Here is a 24,594-nt window from a genome sequence, read left to right as displayed (position 1 = left end):
CCAAAGCTCAAGAAGATGAAACCAAATGAGGAAGGAGAGACAAATTGAACATGTTTTAGCAGTTTTAACAGTTTGCTAGCCATAACGGCATAAACAAGCTAAATTTATATCTATATTTATTTTCAGTAATTTAGGAGTGGAAACCAATAATTAAAAATAGGTAAGTGTTAAGAAAAAGTCACATATTCTGAGCAGGCAGTGGAAGAGAAGTGTAATCTTGCTTGTTCTTTTGAAAGGTGAGGCAGAGAATAAAATCGTTATTCTGGAGTCTGGTGTTCTGAACAATCTTCTTTCTTTTCCAGAATTTGTGGCATTGTGGCTTCTTGGTCTCTCCTGGCCTTCTTGCTTGGAGGCTGTTCCAACTGTGTTGTGAAATAGACCATCTATAGGAAACAAGTTTTCTCCTTGCTGTTCTTGTCTTTCCCAATCATCCCTATTATAAGTAATACTCATGATGATTAAAATAATTTGGATTTTTGTCATAGTCTCAAACCTTTATTTGTTTCCTAGGGTGGTAAGAGAATAGGAAGGGTGATAATTATCAAGCAGTGGATAGGGAAAATGGAGAAACATCTCTCAAGCTTTTGCTTGAAGACACTCGGTATCCAACCACCCCTGTTGCATCTTTATCAATGTGGAATGGGAATCCTAGCTTGCTTCCTTTGGTAGTTTTTTAAAAAGATTTTCCAGCAGTGGAAACATTTCTCTACTTCATTCTTCCCATCCATCTGGTCCAGAAGGAGCTGCATCTAGTGCTGGCAGGGGGTGGGTGAGCGAGAAGGCCAGACAACAGTGGGGGGGGGGGGGGGGGGGGGGAACAATCTAAGAAGCAGGATTGGTGTAGGTTGGAAGAGGCTTTCACCTCCCCATCCACCAGTGAGTACTACTAGAGCAGAAAGACTCTGGGAGTGGGATTCCCATGTACACACTCAGATACACAGTATGGTCCTGAACAAGATATCTGTGCTGATGTTGCTAGCAACCACACTGAATGAGTGACCTCTGCAGGCCAGGCAGTCAGTTGAGGGCAGGGGCAGGGAGGAAACGAGGGGCACACTGGAAGCAGCCAAAGATTACTGTGAACTGAGTTACAGTTACCACTGACTTTTTTTTTAATAACTCCTCCCACATACATACGTACCTTCCTCCCCAGAAATAATGTGGAAAGTATAAGGAGTATATCACACGGAACTTTCTGGTGGTTTTCTGGCTCAGTTCCGGCTCATTTCTGACGTGATTGCACTTCCAATGATGCGGTTTCATGTCATAAAGTGAATGTGTTATCAGATGCCATTCATTTCTATGGGAGCTCCTTGCAAGGCGCTTCAACAGTGTTTCCGAAGTGACCCCTCATTTTAGTAAAACTGATAAAAAAGGGACTTCAGAGAATTGGCTTCTAAGCTCCCTTCGATTGCACTGCGATTTGATCTGTGTGGCATGCAGCTTTGCTACTGCTCTGGTACTCCACCGCAAATGCCCTGGCTCTTAAGTTCCAGAAGCAAGAGGAAATGAAAGGGAAATGTAGCGCTGGCATTCTGATTGTAGCACCCGCATATAACATGATGATGATGATGATGATGATAATAATAATAATAATAATAGAGCCTCTTATAAGGTGCTGTTCCAGGAGCAAGAGGAAATGAAAGTAGCACAAGCACACACACATTCTATGTCACCCAATAAAAAAGGTGGTGGGGAGGTGCCTGGTGCAAGCTCCGTTCATGCCCTCCCTCTGACCTGCCCTGAACTGACCCTTCATCCTGCTTAATGTGCATAGACTGTCAAAAATAAAAAGAGAGAGAGCCTCCTTCCGCAGCCTGATTTCCCAACATCCCTCTTCTGGCTGCGGCGGGGGAAGGATGACAGCTGAGGGGGGGGGCAGGGAAGGAGGGCAGCGTCCAGAGCCCCACTGAGCATGTGCAAGGGTGCCAATTCGAATCGTTGAACCCTCAAAGTATGCTCTGGTGTGGTAATACAATGTACACTCACTCCGCTTTGCTTGAATCCACATCACGTGACTTGCTTAGAATCGAACTGACTCTGCTTCCCCCTCACTTTGGAAGAGCAACAGAAAGGCAACCAGGTGTGGTAAAACATCATGTTTTAACCTTGATTCGCATTGCTGGACAGGAGTGACACTGGATCTGGTGTGAAAAACATCACACTTTGCATTGCTAGAACAGGAGTGACTGCGAATCTGAGCCACAAACCCCCCCATGTGTGATAATGTCCTAAGAGTAGACTAAAATACATTGTGAAGTGTACTTTTAAAAACAGCAGAATCAGCATATTTAAAACCTTGAATTGTATCAGTGGGAACCTCTACCTTTTAAAGATTTTGATGACAGGATGTGCCAAGAAAAAAATAGCACATCCTGATTTTTCTTTGATGCCAAGGAAAAAATGGAAATTCCTTGATGCCATGGAAAAATGACATATCTTGTTTTTTGTGTTCATAATATGTGGATGATTTGCTACAGTAACAGGCAATCATTTTTATCTCTGCTCCCAAGATTTTCACATGCTGATCCCTGCAATACTATCTATAGCTACATGTCCACTATTGTCAAGCCAGGTGTTCCCATGCTATATCTGCATTTCATCCCCTCCAAAAGCTTTAGGAGGCTTCTCCAGTGTGCAGCAGGGACAACCCCCACCTGAAGCCCATTGTCTAACACGCTTGCTGTTTCTGAATGAAAAATGGCCAGCAAGCTGGTCACTAACAATATACAGGTCATGAATCAGTGCATCATTTATTTATTGCTGCGTTGAGTCCAAGTTGAGTCATTGTGGTGATTTGAATTTGAGCTGAGTCCCGCAATTGACACAAATCTACATCACTGGCTACTGTGGCTGCAATTCCCCATTTGGGGACATGTTTTATTTCAGTGAAGAGGGGGATTTGGTGGGTGAGGCAAGGAAGCCATGCTTAGAGCCTGGATGCGTTGCACAGCTGGCACAACTCAGATTCTCAGAGCCCTATAATGCAGTAGAAGTGTCATTGTGTTCATCAGTCTAGAACTCATTATCTTATAAGAAAATATATTTTCTTGAACTTCTAATTTGTTTCCACTGGATATTACATTTTACAGGCACAAACAACTTTGACTAAACAGGAGAAGAGACATTGTTGTTGCCTCTTTGTTCTTTGTCTTTAGGAGTGTGATGGGAAATCTTCCAAACTTTTTTAAAACACAGTTTGAAACTGAAAAAGAAGAAATACTATAAGAATGATCACACTGAAAAGCTCATTGGACCATCTTAGCTCTAGAGCATAACACTCAGGGCAACCAATATAAAATCTCCACTCAAAAAGATAACCACACAAATTTGGGTAAAGACTGGGTGCCTTTTGCTGCAATTGCCCAAATAATAATAATAATAATAATAATAATAATAATAATAATTATTATTATTATTATTATTATTTGTTTATACCCATATGCTATGAAGTCCACCAGATCCAGTGTGTTTATAAATCCAAGCAGTTCCTCATGTTGCAGTTCATTGCCTTCCATCAGCTCTTCTTCTGTGGAATCCTCTGTATTTTCATTGCACAACCAGTATTCCAGTGTGGTCAACAAAAAAGCAAAAAGCCACATGATCAAATGGGCTTGTAATGTAGGTCATAACATAGAATTATAGAACAATAATAATTTGAAACCATTAGAATGAGAATAATTATAAAATGTTTCTTAGGTGGAACTTGTCACCGCAAAAGTTAGCTAAGATGTACAGAAGGGTAAAGGTGTGCTGTTGGAAATGCTCACAATATGTAGGCTTATTTTATCATTATGGTGGACGTGCCCAAAAGTAAGAACATACTCGGTAGCAATACATAAAACAATGTGAAATATTAAAAATGGATATCACCTTGGCACCAGAAATTTTCCTCTTGGAAATGGTCAAAGATGAAGAAACTGATAGAAAATATGGCAGATCTATTTATGTTAACATGTGTTATGATAGTTTATGCTTGATTCTGGAAAAAACAAGATATACCAACAACAGCTCAATGGCTATCCAAACTAGCTATCCAAATGGCTATCCAAATGAGACAACAGAATATAGATGTTAAAAAGGGAATTTAGGAGGTAAAAAGGAAGAAGGTAAAGCAAATTAGACTTTTTCCCATCCCCCCCCCCCCCCCCATTTAAGATAGAATTGGACAGTTAAGCCTGATCTCAGATGAATTTAAGATATAAAGAAGAGTATGGGAGGAAGTCAAGATTTAAATGTTGCATGTTTTTTTTACTGAAAAAGATTGAAATGTTTTTGGAAGAATTGGTGTCTATGGAGTTGTTAAGATTAAGATGTATTGTCTAATGTATTTGTTTTGTTAAGATGTATAAGAAATGCATTAGTGTATTTAGTGAATAAAGATACAGTATATTTAAAAAAAGAATTGTGCAAAGAATAGAATAATGTTTGGTTTGGAAGTGGCTGAACACTCCTTAACAAAGCAGTGCCAGTGACTTTTTCATGCCTACTGCCATTGTATTCTAAACTGGAAACCATGTTTGTAGTAATTTTATCTAGTAAGGGAAAATAAATTCACTGGGGATTGTTTAATGAAGTGCTGGCAAGAATTCTCCAGACATTGCAATCAAGAATTCAAGAATAGCTAGATTCACCATGCAGATGGACTGAGGTTTCCATCTCTTGGGAAGGCACAGCCACCAAATAGAGATTCCTGTTGCAGCAGCTGCCAGAATAGAAGCAGAGAATGATAGAAAAGAAAACAGTAGAAAAGCTTCTAAGGCATATCTTTCTGTAGAAATTTGAGCCCAGTTGGTGTTAGGTTCTTCAGTGTGATAAAAAGAGGCATCCATCTGAAAAAAATAAGCTAGACAATCAACCTTCATGTATTGGCAAAAAAGGAGTTTTTTATTTTTAATTTAGAGGTGGGGAACATATGACACCTCAGATGGTTTTGGATTACAACTCCCAGGAGGCCCAGGCCCATGATGCAGAAGCTGGGAGTTGCATGCAAACAACAACAGCAGCAGCCCCATCCCACTGTTTTAACCTGTTCATAGGATCATAAGAGTTGGAAGAGACCACAAGGGCCATTCACCCCAACCCTCTGACATGCAGGAGGAACACACTATCAAAGCACTCCGAACAGAAGGCCATCTAGGTTCTGTTCATGTTGCCCTCAGTCATTCTTCCCGTAAAAAGTCAGGTAACATCCTGGCTACTTTGAAAAACACTGTACCTCTGCTACTATGGTGGTAGAGGGTTAGAACAGTTTTAAAACACCCTAACTCCTGAAAGAGAAAAGAAGGGTAATTTAAAACACAGAATTTTAGTAAATTAAATCTTCCCATGCCAAATGCATGCATTATATTTTAAAGAAGAAAGTGGTACAGCAACTGCCACTGGTATGAAAACAGATCCATCCCCAAGGTCTTCATCTCAGCCTTGTCTCTGAACATTTATGGTTGAATGTGAATAAACATGCATAAGGCTGAGCTTCAATAGACAGAAGTGATAGATGTACATGGCCTTTCCATAAAACCTAAATGAAGCAAAATACTGTACATACCAACCTTCCCTCAAACATGTGCCCTCCAGATGCGTTGGACCTCAACTTAAAGTACAGCTGGCTGTATGATTTGGAACACTGTAGTTCAGCACATCAGAAGGACAAGAATATGCACATGTCAGACAGCACGTGCCAGTTTTATAAAGATTGTATATTTGTATGTATGTATGTATGTATGTATTTAATGTATATCCTGCCTTTCTCTCAAAATGGGATCCAAGGCAGCTAGACAGATTAGTACCTCTGTCAAGGTAAGGTAACAAATAGGTTGCTGAAGGTATTAATGTGGAACCTAGTTATGCATTCCATATTTTGGAATTGGAGGCAAGTAAAAATGTCATATACTTGACAAAGCTTCAAAGTTATGCTGTCTGGTTTTTAGAGTATATCTTTCTTGTTAACTGCCATCAAATCAACTTCAATTTATGGGAACCCTAGGAATGAGAGACCAAGTCACCCCATCATCGCCTGCCCTGCTCAGGTCTTGCAGATTTAGAGCCATATCCTCCTTGATTGAATCTATCCATCTGGAATGGGGTCTTCCTCTTTCTTGTTGCTTTCTACAAGCCTTGTCATACTTAGAATCATAGAGTTGGAAGAGACCACAAGGGCCATCCAGTCCAACACCTTTCTGCCATGAAGGAAATCCAAATCAAAGCATCCCCGACAGATGTCCATCCAGCCTCTGTTTAAAGATCTCTAAGGAAGGAGACTTCACTACACTCCGAGGGAGTGTGTTCCACTGTCGGACAGTCCTTACTGTCAGGAAATTCCTCCTAATGTTGAGGTGGAATCTCTTTTCCTGGAGCTTGCATCCATTGTTCCGGGTTCTGTTCTCTGGAGCAGCAGAAAACAAGCTTGCTCCCTCCTCAATATGACATCCCTTCAAATATTTAAACAGGGCTATCATATCACCTCTTAACTTTCTCTTCTCCAGGCTAAACATCCCCAGCTCCCTAAGTCGTTCCTCGTAGGGCATGGCTTAAAGACCCTTCACCATTTCAGTCGCCCTCCTTTGGAAACGCTCCAGTTTCTCAATGTCCTTTTTTAATTTGGTGCCCAGAACTGGACACAGTATTCCAGGTGGGGCCTGACCAAAGCAGAATACAGTGGCACTATTACTTCTCTTGATCTAGACACTATACTTTTATTGATATTTTACTTCATGAATCCCACAGAGAAATGGGATTTTAAAAGTAGAAATGGTCCCCTCCCCCAATTGTAGGATGTTTTTTAGACATGCTTGCACCAAAGAGCAATAACGTGAAAATAAAGGAAACGGAAAGTTGCCAAAAATGACACCTTTTTACTTTCGGAAGTTCCTGAAAGTAAAAAAGTGTCACTTTTGTTGACTTTCTGTTCACTTTATCTTCATGTTACTGCTTTTGGAAGAAACATAGTCTGAAAAACATCCTGTATTTGCTGTTTTTTCTACTTTTAAAACCCATTTCTGCCCGAGATTCATCTAGTGTGATAAGATCCGTACCTTACTAAGCATTATTCTTTTTTCTAGTGAGTCATGACTTCTAATAATATGGTCAAAGTATGACAGCCTCAGTTAGCCACCTTGGCTTCCAGAGAGTGGCCTAAGCTCCTCTTTTACATTAAAAGTGAGGGTCTTACACACAATAAAATGTTAGAGAGCCATTGGGCTAACGGGGGCTAGGATGAACAACCACATGAAAAAATGATTGAAGATTACTCTCAATGGGAGAACAGTCTGAGAAAGAAGGAACTTGATGTAGTTATCATGAGTAGTTTCTGTTGCTGAGACGTGTGGTGTTGTATCTTAACTGAAATCTTGGGGTACAATTGAGCACTGGGTTAGGCACTCACTTCAACCTTTGGCTTTCAATGGGTCTGTGAATTTTTCAGTTTTGGTAACTATGGCCCAATCTAGACTGGCCTTTGTGGCGCCCCCATCACGTGCTAGGGGTTGGTTGAGGGCACACTGCCCATATTGGCCTCACCCCTAGCATGTGATGGGGGCGTCAAAATGGTGGTGCCCTGTACACATGGGCATTGCCATTTTGATGCGACGGATGCTTAGCATCCACACATTCCAGTGTCATAAGGACGTCACGAGTGCGCCATTTGTGCACTGCAGTATCTTTATGGCGCCGCAAAAAGCAGGTCCTTTTTGCTGCGTGAGGGAGATGCACAGTTTGTCTGCTGCGGCTCCCTTGTACAGCAAAACTAGGCACCGGCAGACCGCCCTTTTTCTGCTTAACAGATGAAACTGTTTCTGAGATGTTACAAGGGAAGAAAAGAGAAGTAAAATGCACTGTCCTATACTGTGTAGTTTTAGGTAGGCCTGAGCAAACTGAACTAAATTGACCACAGCATACCTGACTTGAGCATGACCCACTACATTAAAAAAATAATAATTAAAATAAATAAATAATACAGATGAACTACCAGTCTTATTTCTCTGTAACAAGAGCATTTGTTCATGATCTGCCTCCAGGTTTGTAGTCATGATTAGTCCCTGTGTATCAAGTTGCAATCAAGCAAAAACATGCTTTTAAGTATTACTTTCCAGTCCTCACCCCTCCACCAACATGTCTAAGAAGCTATTCACTTCTTCTGGATGCATTAATGGAATTATAGGCTCTTAGTTCTCATCCATGGGTGGGGACAAGGAATTTTATATTGACATTTTTCCCAAGATCTGGTCCTCTGCTTCTCCACGCCAATATAAAATTGATATCAGAAGTGATGTTTAGAGCATGTAGCTGTAAGGATGCCCCAGTACAGTATGTGAAACTAGCCTTACCATATAAGATCTGGGAGGCTCAGCATGGGGGAGCTAAAGATCACATAGCCAGGGGTAGATAGATCAAGATCGGAATCTGTTTAATGCCTTCACTGATAGGAGTGATGGTGGACAATAGACCTTGGGGTTGCAGGTCAACAGAAATCCAAGCACACGTCCCTCTGGAACGATACTCCTTTGTCCAAGGACATTTGCACTGATTGTGCAGCCGTTCACAACTTCCATTTCCATTCTTCCCACCTGGAAGCCACCCCAAATTCTGTCTCAGGACAGGTTTTGCACAATAAATATGCCTGTTTTGTCACCTCCAATTTGGTCTCATACTCTGTCCATATCTCACTTGACTCCACAGCATAGCTTGCCCCATAACGATCCTAAGGCTGCTTGCTATTTCCACTTCACAGCATCCCAGGTCAGGAATTGGTACAGTATTTCCCTCTGCAGCCCTATTAGTTGCTATCTACTATACTTTTTGTATAGTTAGTTCTTGAATGTGAGCACAAGTGAGAGTCTTCGTGTGATGACTGATTACCTCTTGATTCATAAATAAAACTATTTGAACTAGTACTCAGAACGGGTATACACAGGCTTGATCCCTGCTTTAGTTGCCTGAGCCCTCTCAGCTGCTGTCGTTGGAGCTAATAAAATTCCCCTATTTGAATATTAATTGAGGGTGCCCTCTTGGGACCCTAGCATTTTTGGTAACAAGCATTTCTTTCATGCTCAGTAGTTAAGACATCTAGTTAGTTAGACTAACTCAGTAGTTAGACAACTGAAGTTGGTGGGAGTTGTAATAAAAAATATGGAGGACACCAAGTTGAGGAAGTCTAGATCTAGACTTCCCCAACTTGGTGCCCTCCATATTTTTTTATTACAACTCCCACCAACTTCCATCAGCATGGCTAATGGCTAGGAATGCTGGCAATTTGGCACACCAAAATATATGGAGGGCACCTAGTTGGAGAAGGCCAGTTAAGACAGGATATGGGCTATCTACAAGCATTTTGTTGATTAAGATTTGGATGTTTTTCATTTAAAGCTTCTTTAATCATGGGAGCTTGTTTCACTGCACAGAAAGTCTGATGCTGAGCTGATCTGTCTTAACTTTCTCCCAAGAGGAGCTAATCTACAACACATTTCTTCAGCCAAGTGTCTTTCTGATGCTTTCAGCTAGACCTGGCCATTACCCTTGCTGGCTGGAACTGATGGAAGTTTCACTCCAAAAGATCCAGAAGACACCAGCTTGGGAAAAGGCTATTTTCGTCAAAAAGCTGATGGAGATAAAGCTATGTGTCTCCCACAAGGCCAGAGAAATAGCAGAAGCACTGCAGTAGTGGTTTGGTTGCCAAGAACTCCTTGTTAAAGAGTACACCAGAGATAAGCAACACTGTTGGTACAGAATAGATATGGTGCTAACCACTAAACAGACACATGCTGATTGCTAATTGTACTTTCTCATACTACGTAAACTTTTTGATTTTTAAGGCATCTAAAGTCCTGGATAGTTACTGCTAGTTACTGTCAACGGTCCTGTCCTAGATGGACCACCTTCCAGCACTAGCTTCTTATGTTCCTAAATGTGCTTTAATGCACTGCTTTCAAAGTGGTGTTTCGTGGACTTGTGTCTGTCCCTTGAGTCTTGGAAAGAGACAAAAGTAGCCAACGAGCACAATATGGTACCGGTCCTTTCAATTTCAGGATTCTTGATAAGGGAGACTCAACCTGTAACTCTCTTCCAAGACAGCTTCACTGATTTATGGCCTATTTATGGTAAGAATTAGAAGTACTGGTTATGACCCATATGACCCTTTACTGCTTGAAGGGTCCAGACTATCTGAGAGATTATTTCCCTATATCAATCTACTTCAGTTTAAGATCTTGGCGGAGGGCTCTCTTTTAGTCCCACTACCATTAGATACATCTGTTGAGGACGTGGGAGACAACCTTCTCAGTAGCTGCTCACAGATTATGGAATTCTTTTCCAAGAGAGACCATACTAGCCCCCTCTCTGTTCTTTTTGCCAGCAGGCAGACCTTATTTAAACAGGCCTTCAGATTTTAACTGGTTGGGGGAGTGCAATAGGTGTCCTGGTTTTAATATCTTAAATATCTTAACTATCCTAAAGTAATGTTTTTAAGTGGACAGTTTAATTTTTTGTGTGTGTTCAGATTGTTTTAACTATTTTATTTTAACATACTTTGTAGGTACATAATTTGTATGTCACTCTGGGTCCTATAACAGGATAATAAATATAAAATAAAATAAGCACGTTTTATTCATGTCTGTGCACTCCTTTTTTCATATAAATTCTCCCCTGCCAGCTTTTATTTACAGTAAGCTACACTTACTAATATTAATGCTGCGTTTTGTGAACTCTTAGTCTTGGCCTATAGTGATTCTATTGCTCCTGCTTTCTGCACAGTTATGTTTTCTCACCAACCAAATGCTTTCCTGTCCCTTTTTCCAGTACAGTATTTTTCTTCTTGACTTGTGGCATGACAAGAACTGAAAAATGATTTGTGGTCTAAATAAAATCATAGATGTACAGCTGATTCTGAAAAAGGTCCCGTATATATGTATTTGACTAATGAACAGTAAAATAAATGATCCGTTAATACATTTATTTTGCAGCTGGGAATTCATATAAATAGTTCTATCTGTGTAAGAATTACCATTTGGTTTCTGAAGTCCAATGTATTTCCCCCCCGGGTTTGTTATGTTTGCTGTTCCATGTGTCTTTCGTCTTGCAAAGCAGTTGCAAGAAAGGTCTCAAGGGGACTATACCTTCTCTGAGTGCAGTAGCCAATGGCGAAATATAAAAAAAACATTGACACTGCTGCTTACGGTATCGAATAAGACAGATATTGTAAAGATAGGCACACCTATTGTATCATACCAGTATTCTAGAGTGTTGAGGAGTCTAACAGAAGCTTCAAACACAAGATAAAGAATAACTATAGCTATAAGGGTAAAATCAAATGTTACAGGAGTCGTTTCATGTGCTTTTTGCAGCATTCTGATAAAAATAGCCAAAGTGGAAAAGGTCATGATGGGAATGAGAATCATGTACGCAAGGACCATTCTGAATATAGTTTGAACATAACAACTGTAACTATCTTCATCTAAATATGCATAGAATCTTGGATAGCATGCTAAATATTCCACAAAAGATATGATACCACAGACGATCCACAACATGATACAAATAATAACTGAGAGATGTTTTGGCCGTTGAAATAGATAGCAGATGGGAGGAAAGACTGAAAAACACCTTTCAAGGCAAGCAGTTGTTAATATGCAGAAGCCGGATTTGTTTCCAAGACTATACATCAACTCTAGAAAATGTGAAGCAGATCCACTAAGGTGAGTTGGTTGCAAAAATAACATGAAATATGTATATTGATAGAGCAAAACAATAAAATCAGCAATAGCTATATTCAGAATATATACAGTGTACTTTGTCATTTTGATCTTAAAAAAAAAGAAAGAAAACGATTAATCCATTCCCAACTAATCCCAAAATACAAATTGGAATAGCTATAATTATCATCGCTTTATAAATGTAGTATGCAGGCTGACCCACATCTGCGTCATTTTCATTCACTGCATCAGCAAATGATGGGGAACACGTCGCTTATCTGTGCCAACGTGAGATTGTTAATGTGTGCAGTAACTCTTCCGAACCTGCCAAAATTAAATACAACATGCCATTATTACTTTGAATTTATTTTTATATATGAATAATTTTCATACCTATACATTACACACACACACACATTTAGCTATATGAATCTAGTGACAAAATTACAAATAATTATTTGTTATAAATCCACACATTTTAATCATTTTTTAAAAAAAAAAATCATATATATTCAGACGTATTAATTCTGCAAAAACCAAGAAAGTATGTCAAGTAAAGTTTATTGTTTTTTCTCCTTTTGTATAATGTGTCATTTTTAAATTGCTGCGATGTTGCAGCTGAGGAAAGAATTTTGAGAAAATCACCTGACAGAAAAGGAAATATGTGTTATGATACAGGATTTGACCATGAAGGACAATGTTAGAAATTCCCTCCCCTTTTACACCTTAATTTGTTTACATATTTACTTGTAAAATACATAAAGTAAAAGTGAAGAATTATTGCCAAATCCATAAGACTATACCATAAATGTTTGCCAGAAGCTAAAGACACCTTGATTTCAGCAGTTATTTTTAATTTTGATTTCTGTCAATTATTATGGATCTTTTACCCTAATTTTTGTTTTCTCTTGAAATATTAGTTGTATTATGCCCATTGCTACCTCTTTTAGAAACTGGATATTTGTTGTATTGGTAATTTTAAACTGAATATATTACCTGGCTTAAAGACTTCTATTATGATAATGTACACTGCTCTGATTAAATTTAACAGAACAGAATGATGAGGATGAGCATTAGATCATGTCCACCAAATGCTTCATGCTTTTGTTTAAAAGATATGTACTTGTTTTCTCACAGTATATTCCGATTGCTTGTTTGTGCACAATTGCTGAAAAGAAAATTATTACAGATGAACTGAAGATACTTTCACAGTTGCTTAACATTTCTGGTACATAAATCTTCTCCAAGAAATACAAAGAGGCATCATTGTGTTAGATACAGATAAGCAGTTTCTTACTATCTTATTTTATATCAAAATTTAGTGTCGTGTCATTTTTAGCTATTTGGGCTGTGGAAACTTTACTTGGAAACTGAAGCTGACACCTCTGATAGTATGTACTGTATGGCATTGCTAGTCAAAATGATATTCCATGGACTAGTGCTGTTCAGGGAGCCAGTTTATGGTAAGTTTCCAAGGGGAAAAAAAGAAAATAATAATTGTAGTCAGTGGGCACATATATTGTACCAGTCCTTGGCAAATAGGGGGGAAATGCTAGTCTGTCATATCAGCTTGAGATGCACTGTTGTATGGGATATTTGATATGATTGAATGTTTTTGTTACTAGATAATTTCTATTAATTAATTAATGTTTCAAGATATCTTGAGATCCTAGCAAAAGTAACATTTACATTGGTCATTACAGCATTGTGAACTCCTTAATTACTTCACATAAGAGAAGTGATGCTGTTTCCCTTTGTCCAACTTTAGATGATACGCAAGGTCTTCTATTTTCACTAACTAGTTTAAAGAATACCCTATGATTTCCTTGGGACCCAATTAACTTTTCTAATTTTGAAGCATATATCATATTGTACAACAAAAACTGGTACTGGTCATCCATCAAGGCAACCAGGAAATTTCTGTGGCAGAGTGCTGAGTCACAGACAGAATTGGGAAAATGGTGAGGAAACACAACCTCCAAGAAAATCCAGGAAATGCTGCACTCAGCAAAGGACAAGACAGACTCTCTCACAGCCACAGGAATTTACCGCATACTATGCAGCTGTGGACAAGTGTGCATAGGGACCACCAAACGCAATGTTCAAACACAAATCAAGGAACACAAGAGAGACTGCAGACTAAGGCAGCCAGAAAAATCAGCAGTAGCAGAACACGTTATAAACCATCCTAGGCATAATATGCTGTTTGAAAACACTGAAATTATGGACCATGCCAACAACTATCAGGTCAGAATGCACAGGGAAGCCATTGAAACCCACCAAACACCTGGACAATTTCAACAGGAAAGAAGTAACACTTAAAGTGAACAGAGGCGGGATATAGACCGCCAATTTGGGGCGGTCTGGCCCCGCCCCTTTCCCCGCCGGAGCGGGGCCTCAGTGGCTAAAACGGCAGCCGCTGAGGCCCCGATCCGCCGCTTTTCGGGCTGCGGGGAAGCGGCAAAACGCCACTTCCCCGCAGCCTGAAAAAGGAGTGTCCCTGGGGCTTCAAGCCCCAAGGACACCCCGCGGCGGCGGGGAGCAGAGAAAGGGGCCGCTTGGCCCCTTTCTCGTTTAGTCCGCTGGGCGCAGCCATCTGAAGGCTGCGCCCAGCGGACTAAACCCGGAAGGAGCTCCGAAATGGAGCTCCTTCCTGCTCCGTGTCCAGGGCGCACTAAGCGCCCTGGCGCAGAGCTACTACATCATGGACGCGCCGCCCCGTCTAGAGGCGGCACGGCCATGACGTACTCACGGCGGCGGCCGTGCGGAAGGGCCGCCGCCGTTTAGTGCGTGTTTGCCACACACTAGGGTTAGGGCGGTGCGGAAGCACTGCCCTTTCGTAACCCTAGTGCGTGGCGAACACGCACTAAACTGCCGGTCTGTAACCGGCCAGAGTTTGCTACTAGTCCTGAAAAAACAGCAAAACCAGGACTCTGCAAATGAGAAACCACCCAGGGTCAGGGGCTTTCCCAGCAGACAATGATCACTAATTAAGCAGACACTAATCTTCTTTCCATATCGCCCCATCCTGAGGCCTTGCCATCAACAACAGAACAACACACAGATTAACATGGAAATCACTCCTCCCTACCCAGTCATACCCAACTCCTTTCCAGGCAAGCATTCTCTGAAGATGCCAGCCACAGATGCAAATGAAACATCAGGAATAAATTATTCTAGAACATGGCCACATAGCCTGAAAAACCCACAAAAAACTAAGACTGATAGTTTTCCTACAGCAGCTGAAACTTCTCAGCAACCACCTCCTCAAATCTTTGCCGAAGAGGGGATATTCATGACTACTTCATTGTTGTTAAAATCCTCAGAATCTAGGGAGGTTGTCTAAAGAGTATCATAACTTTTTTTATTGTGCCTTGGCCATGGCTTCCATTTACTTCACTTTTTAGGGGAGCGAGGGAGGGAAGCCTTCCCACAAAAGGAATGGCATCAGTCTCTCCATAAGGCACTGAAGGCTTTTCTGAGTTTTAAAAAGTGAGGGTTATGGACACAGCCCTCCAAAGTCTGATGCGCACTATGATCATCACACTTAGAGCAGCTACAAGAATATACACTTCGTCAAGAGGTGATCTGACAAGAGAAAGGATGAAAATTCTCTCACACCTGGATCATCATTTTCCTGTCCAGTCAGAATACCAAGGCAAGAGTTCAACCCACCAAAATCATTGGCTCAGATATGTTATTTACAGTTGACCCTCCATATCCAGTTTCTTTATCCATGGATTCAACCATCAAAAGTTTGAAAATATTTTTACAAGATTTGAAATGCGAAAAAGCAAATCTTGATTTTGCTATTTTATATAGGGGACACCATTTCACTATGTCATTGTATTTACTGGGATGGATTTCCGTATCCACAGGGTCTACAGGGGGGTCCTGGAACAAAATCTCAAGGGCACACTGTATTTAACTTAAACCCTGTCTTTCCCTCAGAACTCAAAAGGTGGTTCAGGAGATTAAAATGGGTATTTAGAAAACCAGAGATTAAAAATGGAAATAAATAGAAAAGAGAATTATAATTATTAAACAAAAACCATTAAACAAAATGCAGCATTAAAACATATTATTATTATTATTATTATTATTATTATTAATTAAAAGCTTAATTAAAAAGTGTAATTAAAGCCTGTTTCTCAAAGACCAGTGAAACCAAAGGTCAGCGCCCTTGCTTGCCCTTCATGTTGGGGGCCAGTGTTTTGTCATGTACAGAACTGGCATTAAACGGTGTGGTGGCGTGTGCCTTCCAGTCGTTTCCGACTTGCAGCGACCCGAAGGTGATCCTATCATAGGGTTTTCTTGGCAAGATTTGGTCAGAGGAGGTTTGTCACAGCCTTCAGAGGATGTCTGCGTGTTGTGAGCATTTGAGTTGTTTCTGATTTATGGCGACCCTATCATGGGGTTTTCTTGGCAAGATTTGCTCAGAGGGGGGCTTGCCACTGTCTTCCCCTGAGGCTGAGAGAGTGTGACTTGCCCTCCCAGTGGGTTTCATGGCTGAGTTGGGAACCGAACCCTGGTCTCCAGAGTCATAGTCCAACAATGAAACCACTGCACCAGGATGGCTCCGCTGGATAAGACGCTCTGGGGGATGAAGCATGGATTGACATTTCTATGAGCATGTCTAGTTTTCTTGAGTCATGGCCCTCCATTTTTCTCAAATGCCCTCCATTTTGAGCATGACCAAGAAGCATGGCTTGGCATTTACTTCAGTCTTTCTAGCTTTTATTTTGTAATGTCCTCCCTTTTTTTTTTCTTGAAACGTCCTCCATTTTTGTGGTGCCTCGTCCTCTTTTGAGACCAGGGGCTCAGGGGTGGGCAACTGCCAGGGTGTGGGACCTTGACACCGGGGCACCCCACATTCCCATTCCTTGTGGGACCCTGGATTGGGTCTAACTCCCCCATTCCCCTCCAATGCTGGGGGGTGGTTGGTCAAAAGGCTATTTCAGCCTCCCAAATAGGAAATAAGCCCCCCCTCAATCTTTATGTGTGGGAGGATCTAATGAAGGGGGGGTGTCTAATGGCCTTTCTATTGCCACCTCCATCACCTGTCATAAGCCTGGATGGGCTTTGTTATCCAGTTTGGCACTCTATCCTCCAGCCTCCCCAAACCTCAGCCTCCCACTGTTGATGGCTGCCTGCAAGAAACCTCCCCTCTGTCTCTCTCTCTCTCTCCCTGGAGACGCTCTAGGAGGCGCTCTCAGAGGGCTTGCCTGCCCTCCGAGTTCTCAGCCTAGAGCGTCTCAGGGGGACTCTCTAGGAACTCCTCTCAGAGGGCCTGCTGCTATCTATGAGCCACCCAGCAGCAGCTCTGTAGCTGTGGCTTTGCCATGGGTTCAGGAAAGCCAGCATGGCTCCAAGGAGTGGCCAGTAGCATCCCCCTCTCCCCACATAAGGGTGACCAGATGTCCTCCTTTCCCAGGACATGTCCTACATTTCAGCCTTCTGCCCAGGAGGAGTTCCAAAGTGCCCTCCATTTTGAGCATGACCAAGAAGCATGGGTTGACATTTCTAGGAGTGTTTTCTTTTAGCTTTTCTTGGGTCATGTCCCTCCGTTTTTCTTGAATTCCCTCCATTTTGAGCATGGCTAAGAAGCATAAATTCACATTTACAAGTGGTTTTTTTTTAGCCTTTCTTTGGTCACATCCCTCCATTTTTCTTGAATGCTCTCCATTTTGAGCATGACCAAGACGCATTTCTCAGTGTTTTTAGCTCTTCTTTCATCATGTGCCTCCATTTTTCATGAATGCCCTCCATTTTGAGCATGACTAAGAAGCAGGGATTTACATTTATTTTAGTCTTTCTAGCTTTGATCTTGTAATGTCCTCCCTTTTTCCTTGAATGTCCTCCATTTTTGCAGTGCCTTGTCCTCTTTTGTAGTTAGGACATCTAGTCACCCAGCCTTCTATAGACTTATAAGGGAGACGCTATTGAGTGTTTTAGGGATAAAATACAATTTTGAACCCTTATTTTTGGGGGGAGGGGAATTTAGGGTGACTAAACATCCTCCTTTTCCAGGGCTTGTCCTACATTTCAGCCTTCTGCCCAGGAGGAATTTCAAAATGTCCTCCATTTTGAGCATGACAATGAAGCATGGATTTTCATTTCCATGAGTGTTTTAAACTTTTATTTGGTCATGTACATTTCTTGAATGTTCTCCATTTTGCGGTGCCTTGCCCTCCTTTATGGTTAGGACATCTGGTCACCTTGCGTGTATTATTATTATTATTATATCCTGCTTCCTCTCCCCCCAAAAAATTGGGATTCAAAGCGGCTTACAATAAAAGCACAGTGCAATTAAAAACGTACAAAAGTGGCCTTAAAAATAAAATTAAACTATTACAATATTTAAAACAGGTAACTTGTTAAAACAATAGAATATTGTTTAAAAGGATATGTACCCCAACAGAAATAGCAACCCGACTTTGGGGGGGAAAGGGTTCAATCCATGGCCTCCATCTACCAGATGTCCTCCTTTTCTAGGACATGTCCTCCATTTAAACCTTCAGTCCAGGAGCAATTCCAAAATGTCCTCCATTTTGAGCATGACAATAAAACATGAATTTATATTCATATGAGAGTTTTTAGCGTTTGTTTTATAATGTCTCACATTTTCTTGAATGCCCTATATTTTGTGGCACCTTGTCCTACTTTGCGGTTATGGCATCTGGTCACTCGGGGGGAATGAGGGGCCTAAGGACACTCAGGAGGTCTGAAAAAGGTTAAATTCTTAGAGCAGGCAATGAGCCTGCATTATAGTTAGGGGTTTTAAATGTCTCTTTCCCATAACTGGTCCTGTGTGCCCTTCACAATGCGACACTCCAGATAGTGGAGGAAGCATATTAATTATGCAGTGATCTGCTTAAAATTGTGGCCATGGACTTTGGAATAACAGATCTATGCTCAGTATTCTCAGTCAAGACATGTGTCCAGGATGGGTGTTAAACAGACACATGCTGGTGAAACTAATGAAGATCTTAGCTTTTTTGCTGCTTCCTTTCAAGTACCAAGAATGGTGTGCATGACTGAAAACTAAATACTACCATGGTTACACTCCAGTGTTCTTTTCATCTCCTTTGGTCATGCTCATCACAGAAGCTTTATTCTTGGAAGGTATGATCTACATTGCTATGATTATGATGACCAAAAAGAATACAAGAACTCAATGACATCACAACCACTGTTAACCTATGTTGGCTGATGCTCACAGTGACAGCATTCTTGATCCATTTTAGTGTGTTTTTTGACTTGAGTTTGAATTGAGTTTGTCTTGAGTATTCAGTAGAACAGCTAATCTGTAGCAGGGGAGACAAAGGCCTGTTACAGACTGCCAAAATAAAGCTGCTTCGGGTCTCTTTGGAGGTATGCTGTTTAAATGATGCATGCACCCTAAGAATTCGGAAGCTGCACCAAAGCTGCCCTCCAGTGCTTAGGAAAGGAATGTGTGGCTTTGGTGCGACCTCCGGACTCTTAAAACCCATGCATCATTTAAACAGCATACCTCCAAAGAGACCCGAAGCAGCTTTATTTTGGCAGTCTGTAACCAAAGAATGTGACTTTATTTCGGCCACAGGAGTTTACCGCATACCATGCAGCTGTGGACAAGTCTACACAGGGACCACCAAATCCTAGAGCAGAGTCACCATAATTTAGAGTTGACTGGGAAGGCATATCACAACAACAAGCTAGAAATACAATTAATTTGTAGAAATAGTAATACAATGCATTGTGGAGAAGACTATGACCATATGATCTGGGTGTCTGCTTTCAATCTGCTATGTTGGTGGGAAAATTCAAGGGCACTTCTTCTTACATTTTCTTAATTTTCAATCAGACAATTGGTTGGATAGTGCTTCAAAGCAAGACAACCTTCAAATAGAAGATTGTCTTCTGTAAGGCAGAATATATGGACAATTTAGGATCCAGTCACTGCTGCTCCCAGATCTCACTAATGTCCTTAAGTCCAGTCCTTCTTAAGGTATCTGATATAGGGTATCAGCAAGGATTTCCCCCAATGTGCCAGGTACCTGCACTCCCAATATGCCAGGTCAAGAATTTCTTTCCCCCACATAAACTTGCTGCAGTCAAGCAGCCAATAATTCATGGACCAACACCAGTCTACAGACCACCACTTTGAGTAGCACTGCTCTAGTCTCAAACCTTCCCAGCCTACCAGCAGCTTTTGCCTACAAAGACATGTAAAATGGGGCATAGACTATGTAGGTATATTCAAAACAATGCACAACACATTAAAATGTTGGCTTAAAACTTTTTATTCTGGACCTGGGAATGAAAATCCTTGGATAAGGATTCTTGTTTAGCTTTGGACAGGATATTTTCAGGCATCTGCTTCATTGGCTCGTATTTTCTCTGTTGTGTTTTTTCCATCACTTAGAGCTCTCTCAAGAAAGAGGATAGCCTTTTGGCTTTTTCGACATCCAACAATAATGTATACAAAAGGATTGCCGGCACTGTTGACAGAGTCCAATAACAGAGAAATCTTACCTAACACAAATCTATCTATATAAAAAGCCCAAGTTGTAATGACCTGAGTAATTCTGATTGGGGCATTAATAATAAGAAACAGAAGAACCAAGCCCACAATGGTAACATCAAGTCTTGCTACAGGAGTCTGGGGCTGTCTTGTGTGTATTCTGTTCCAAATGGTACAAGTGCTGAAGATCATGCTGGGAAGAAAAACAAACACCTCAACGATGATTTCAATTATATTGGCAGTTTTGCAGTTGTTAAGAAGCGTGTTAACACTTATGTCGAATCTTGGAAAGCAGCCATAATAGGTCACAAATGACACTATCCAGGACAAACCCCATAAAATAACGCACATTATAACTGAAAAATTTTTGGGCCGGTGCTGATTGCACCACAACGGGTACTTAAGAATGAGGTACCTTTCCACAGCGATGACTGTAATAAAAAAGAAGCTGGTATCAAATGCACTTATGTGCAGCATTTGCATTATACGTCGAAACATCAAGCTGGGATACAGGGAGGTAAAATACGTGATAACAACATAAACGTTGCAGACGATTATTAAAAGATTAGCAATTGCCATATTAAGGAAATACAGAGTTAATGGAGTCTTTTTGATCTGACAGCAGAAAAGCCATATAACTAGTAAATTCGCTATCATCCCAAAGATGCATATTGGAAAAGATGTGTACAATATTCTCTGTGTTAAGGTACGTGGAGAATCTACAGGTTTGCCTGGTTTCTTCACTGCCTCAACAGTGGGAGAAGACAAGGTGTTTGCCTTGATGCTGTCAACATGTTCCATAATTCTTCTCAACCTGCCAAAATCAAACATATTTTTTGTTATTATGGTGTTAAGATGTTCTAAGAGGAGGTGGAAAATTTGCTTGTGTTGGCATTGCTTGCAGAATTAGGGTTGATGAAGAATGGAGTTCTTTGCTTCTGCATCCTCACCTTTCGTTCTTCCCCTTCTGACTAGGGTTGCCATATCCCGCCCCCCGGCGGGACAGTCCCGTTTTGGGCGGTGCCGTCCTGGTCCCGGTCCGGTTTGGCGCCCAAACCGGGACGGCCATGCCCTCCGCGGCCACCTCAGCCGCCGCGGCGGCTCCAAGGCCTTGCTGAGGCCTGGGAGGGCTCTCCGCGGTTGGAGCTCCAGCCGCGGAGACGCTCCCTCCTGGGCCCCAGCAAGGCCAGGGAGGAGGAGGAGGAGGCCGCTTCCCACCGCGGCGATGGCCGCGATGAGGGGCGGCCCTCGCCCTCCTTCCCGGCCTGGGAGCCGGCCGAGGCTTCCTCCCAGGGCGGGAAGGAGGAGGGGGCCGTTTGCCACCGCGGCGATGGCTGCGATGACGGGCGGCCCTCGTCCTCCTTCCCGGCCTGGGAGCCGGCCGAGGCTTCCTCCCAGGCCGGGAAGGAGGAGGGGACAAGGTTTAAAAATGTAGGACCTTTTTTTTTTTAATTTCCTGTCTAGGAAATTAAAAAAAAAAGTTCCTACATTTTTAAACCTTGTCCTACATTTGTCCCGGTTTTCAGTTCGCCAACTATGGCAACCCTACTTCTGACACTTTCTAGGATGTATCAGAATTTGTATGTACAGTTGTCCCTCCATATTTGTTAGGGTTAGGGGAACGTGAATATGGAAAAAAACACAAATAACAAAAACACTGTTTTTACCTGAGAGGACACCTCTCTAGGAATCTCTAGGTCCTCCAGTGCAACTCTGTGGTCAATGTCCAACATACACTGACCATAGAATGGCACTGGAGTAGCTACAAATGGTCTTTCAGTGCAACTTTTAGTTAAAGTTGACCACAGAGTTGCACTGGAGGATCTAGACAGTCCTAGAGAGAACATATTAATGAAATCCGTGAATAATCAAAGCTGCAAATATCAAAGCCGCAAATATGGAGGGATGACTGTATTATCAATTGGTATGCATTACTCAAACCAATTGATTCAAATTACAAGGAAGAAGATTCTGACTAAACATTAGGGGAAGAACTTCCTGATAGAACTGATGAATAGGGGGATGGACTGCAGTGGAAGGTGATGAATGCTGTTTTATTGGAGGTTTTTAAACATGGTTTGATCTTTCTGTCAAGGATGCTTTAGGTTTGGATTCTTTCATCCTCAGAAGTTTGGGCCAGATATCATTTGTGATCCCTTCCAACACTACAGTTCTTTAATTCTATTATACTGTTATTTTCACCCAAGTACCATGTCTCCTTGAGAGTTCTCCCAGCCACTCCTTGAATTAACACACCCACAGAAAGTTCACTGGCTATCAGATCACTATATGCAGACATTTGCAGTTCTAAAAGACCCCTGAGAAGTCATACACATCTCTCTCTCTCTCCTCTCTCTCTCACGCATGCACAAAAATATTAAAAGATGATTCCTTGGTTGTAAGTGAAGATATTTCTTAATATTTCAGGAATAAAATAACTTGTGCTAATTAAATTTAATTTTTAAATTTGATCAGTTTACATAAAAGAAGCTATACCTATTTTCCTCTGTCAGATCTTTGACTATATGTTACCCACTGCCCCCACCAGATAACAAGAAAAATCCTTGCTTCAGTAGTTGAGATACAATTATTAGCAACAGAATTTGCATTTAACCCTGTTTGTACTTGGCACCTATCTTTGCTTTCAGTACTAAAATTATATCTGTCAAGTTCCCATTAAGCTCCTTAAATAGAAACCTGATGATGTGAATAACAGAAATCAAGGTTGTTTTCTTTTTTCTTTTAAACCAAACTACAATATGGAAAAGTTAATACTAACATTGTCACACTCCAGATTTTAGCCTCCTGTGATGCACTTTGCTCTTCATAGTAATGTAATCCTGTAAAGATGTGAGGAACTCCACTATTATGATTTGTTTCCTGTGTAACAAATGGAAGACTAGAATCTTATGACCTCACAGCAATTGTTAGCTATTGCCTGGTTAAGTTCCCCATGGAATCACTTTGGATCCATTTTAACCTGGCTTCAAGTTAGGTTCTGTTCCTTTAGAGAAATTGAGATACTGTGTCCTTATTTCAGTTCTTCTAGCACATTGTGATATAATAATAATAATAATAATAATAATAATAATAATAATAATAATTTATATTCCACCTTTTCCTTGCGGAATCAAGGCGAATTACAAAACAAGGCATCAAAAATACAAAATCAACCATAGTAACCTTTTGGACAACTTATGGAATGAGTGATAGGCACAACTCCACATCTACTTCACAGAAAATGAGGTTCCACTCTTATTTAATAAGGAAATATCCAGAAAGTTCTGGGGTACTACACCTTTTATATGTGAACATTTTTCTGCATGGTTTTGGCAGCTTCCATTTTTTCTCTCACAGTTTCATCTCACAGTTTTAGGATGACCTTAAATGAGTAAGGTTGTCATAAAGATTTATATCACAGGAAACCTGAATCTGGGTTTGGAGATATGCAAACTGTCCTGGACGGGGTCACACTTCCCCTAAAGGATTCTGTTTGCAGCTTGGGGGTGCTCCTGGATTCGTTGCTCCAGCTGTCATCACAGATAGATGCGATGGCCAGCAGTGCCTGTTATCAGCTTTGGTTGATATGCCAGCTGTGACCCTACCTGGAGCAGGGGGTCTAGAAATGGTGGTACACACACTGGTAACCTGTCATCTCGATTTCTGCAACACACTTTACATGGGGTACCCTTGTGCCAAGTTCAGAATGTTCAGTTTGTGTAAAATATGGCAGGCAGGTTGGTTGCTGGTAAATCCAGATCGGACCACATAACACCTATCTTGAAATCTCTTCACTGGCTGTGGCTGCAAATTAGCTTCCAAGTGCAGTATAAGCTGCTGGTTATTACCTTTAAAGCCCTACATGGCTTCGGCCCAGCTTACATGTGGGAGCGCTTCCTTCCTTACAATTCACCTTGTACTCTTAGGTCCTCTGGGAAGAATCTACTGCAGCTGAAGAAGACCAGGTTGGCTGCGGTTTCCCAGAGGACCTTCTCATCAGCCGCTCCAAAAGTATGGAATGACCTGCTGGAGGGGAACCATCAGATTACCACCCTTGGCGCCTTATGAAGGCAGTAAAGATGGATCTCTTCCAGCAGGTCTTCCGCGACTGACTTCCCATCAAAAAAATAACCCCCGTGTGCCCACAGCTATTCTGATCATCTGCCTCATTTTAACTGTTTAATAATGCATTTTAATCTAAATTTGTTACTGAGTGTTTTTTAAAATTGTAATTAATGTGTTTTTATATTTATGTGGGTGGAGGGTTGGGGACTGTGATGTTTTATGATTTATTGTATTATGTATTTTTATTCTTTATTGTAACCCGCCTCGATCTGTAGGGAGAGTCAAGCTTATCATCATCATCATCATCATCATCATCATCATCATCATCATCATCATCAT

At 41.3% G+C, this 24,594-nt stretch overlaps 3 protein-coding genes across 3 annotated transcripts in view; 1 reads left to right on the top strand and 2 right to left on the bottom strand.

Moving 5' to 3' along the window:
• The window catches only part of PNLDC1 (PARN like ribonuclease domain containing exonuclease 1), a 29,227-nt gene extending 28,585 nt beyond the window's left edge, over window positions 1–642 (top strand). Inside the window, exon 19 of the mRNA XM_042463287.1 lies at window positions 303–642. Coding sequence (XP_042319221.1) covers window positions 303–378 — 76 coding nt within the window. The 3' untranslated portion in view covers window positions 379–642. The remainder of the gene's footprint in view (window positions 1–302) is intronic.
• Window positions 643–10,976: 10,334 nt separating this feature from the next.
• LOC121917425 (proto-oncogene Mas-like) lies at window positions 10,977–13,671 on the bottom strand. The gene is made up of 2 exons (XM_042443380.1): window positions 12,681–13,671; window positions 10,977–12,008 (listed from the first exon to the last, which is right to left on the bottom strand). Exon 2 carries the CDS (start codon window positions 11,787–11,789, stop codon window positions 11,103–11,105), a length of 687 nt encoding a protein of 228 aa, XP_042299314.1. The 5' UTR covers window positions 11,790–12,008; window positions 12,681–13,671; the 3' UTR covers window positions 10,977–11,102.
• Window positions 13,672–19,953: 6,282 nt separating this feature from the next.
• On the bottom strand, window positions 19,954–21,154 carry LOC121919281 (mas-related G-protein coupled receptor member H-like). Its single transcript, XM_042445728.1, has one exon. It carries the CDS (start codon window positions 21,019–21,021, stop codon window positions 20,035–20,037), a length of 987 nt encoding a protein of 328 aa, XP_042301662.1. The 5' UTR covers window positions 21,022–21,154; the 3' UTR covers window positions 19,954–20,034.
• Between the last annotated feature and the right edge of the window lie 3,440 nt (window positions 21,155–24,594).

This window comes from Sceloporus undulatus, chromosome 1 (assembly GCF_019175285.1).
Source record: "Sceloporus undulatus isolate JIND9_A2432 ecotype Alabama chromosome 1, SceUnd_v1.1, whole genome shotgun sequence".
Lineage (NCBI taxonomy): Eukaryota > Metazoa > Chordata > Lepidosauria > Squamata > Phrynosomatidae > Sceloporus > Sceloporus undulatus.
Note: the sequence above shows the minus strand (reverse complement) of the source record. Positions and strands in the feature narration are given on the sequence as shown.

Coding starts and splice junctions, on each gene's coding strand:
- LOC121917425 (XM_042443380.1), bottom strand. CDS start 11,789: ATGACAAAGTACACTGTATATATTCTGAATATAGCTATTGCTGATTTT.
- LOC121919281 (XM_042445728.1), bottom strand. CDS start 21,021: ATGTTTGATTTTGGCAGGTTGAGAAGAATTATGGAACATGTTGACAGC.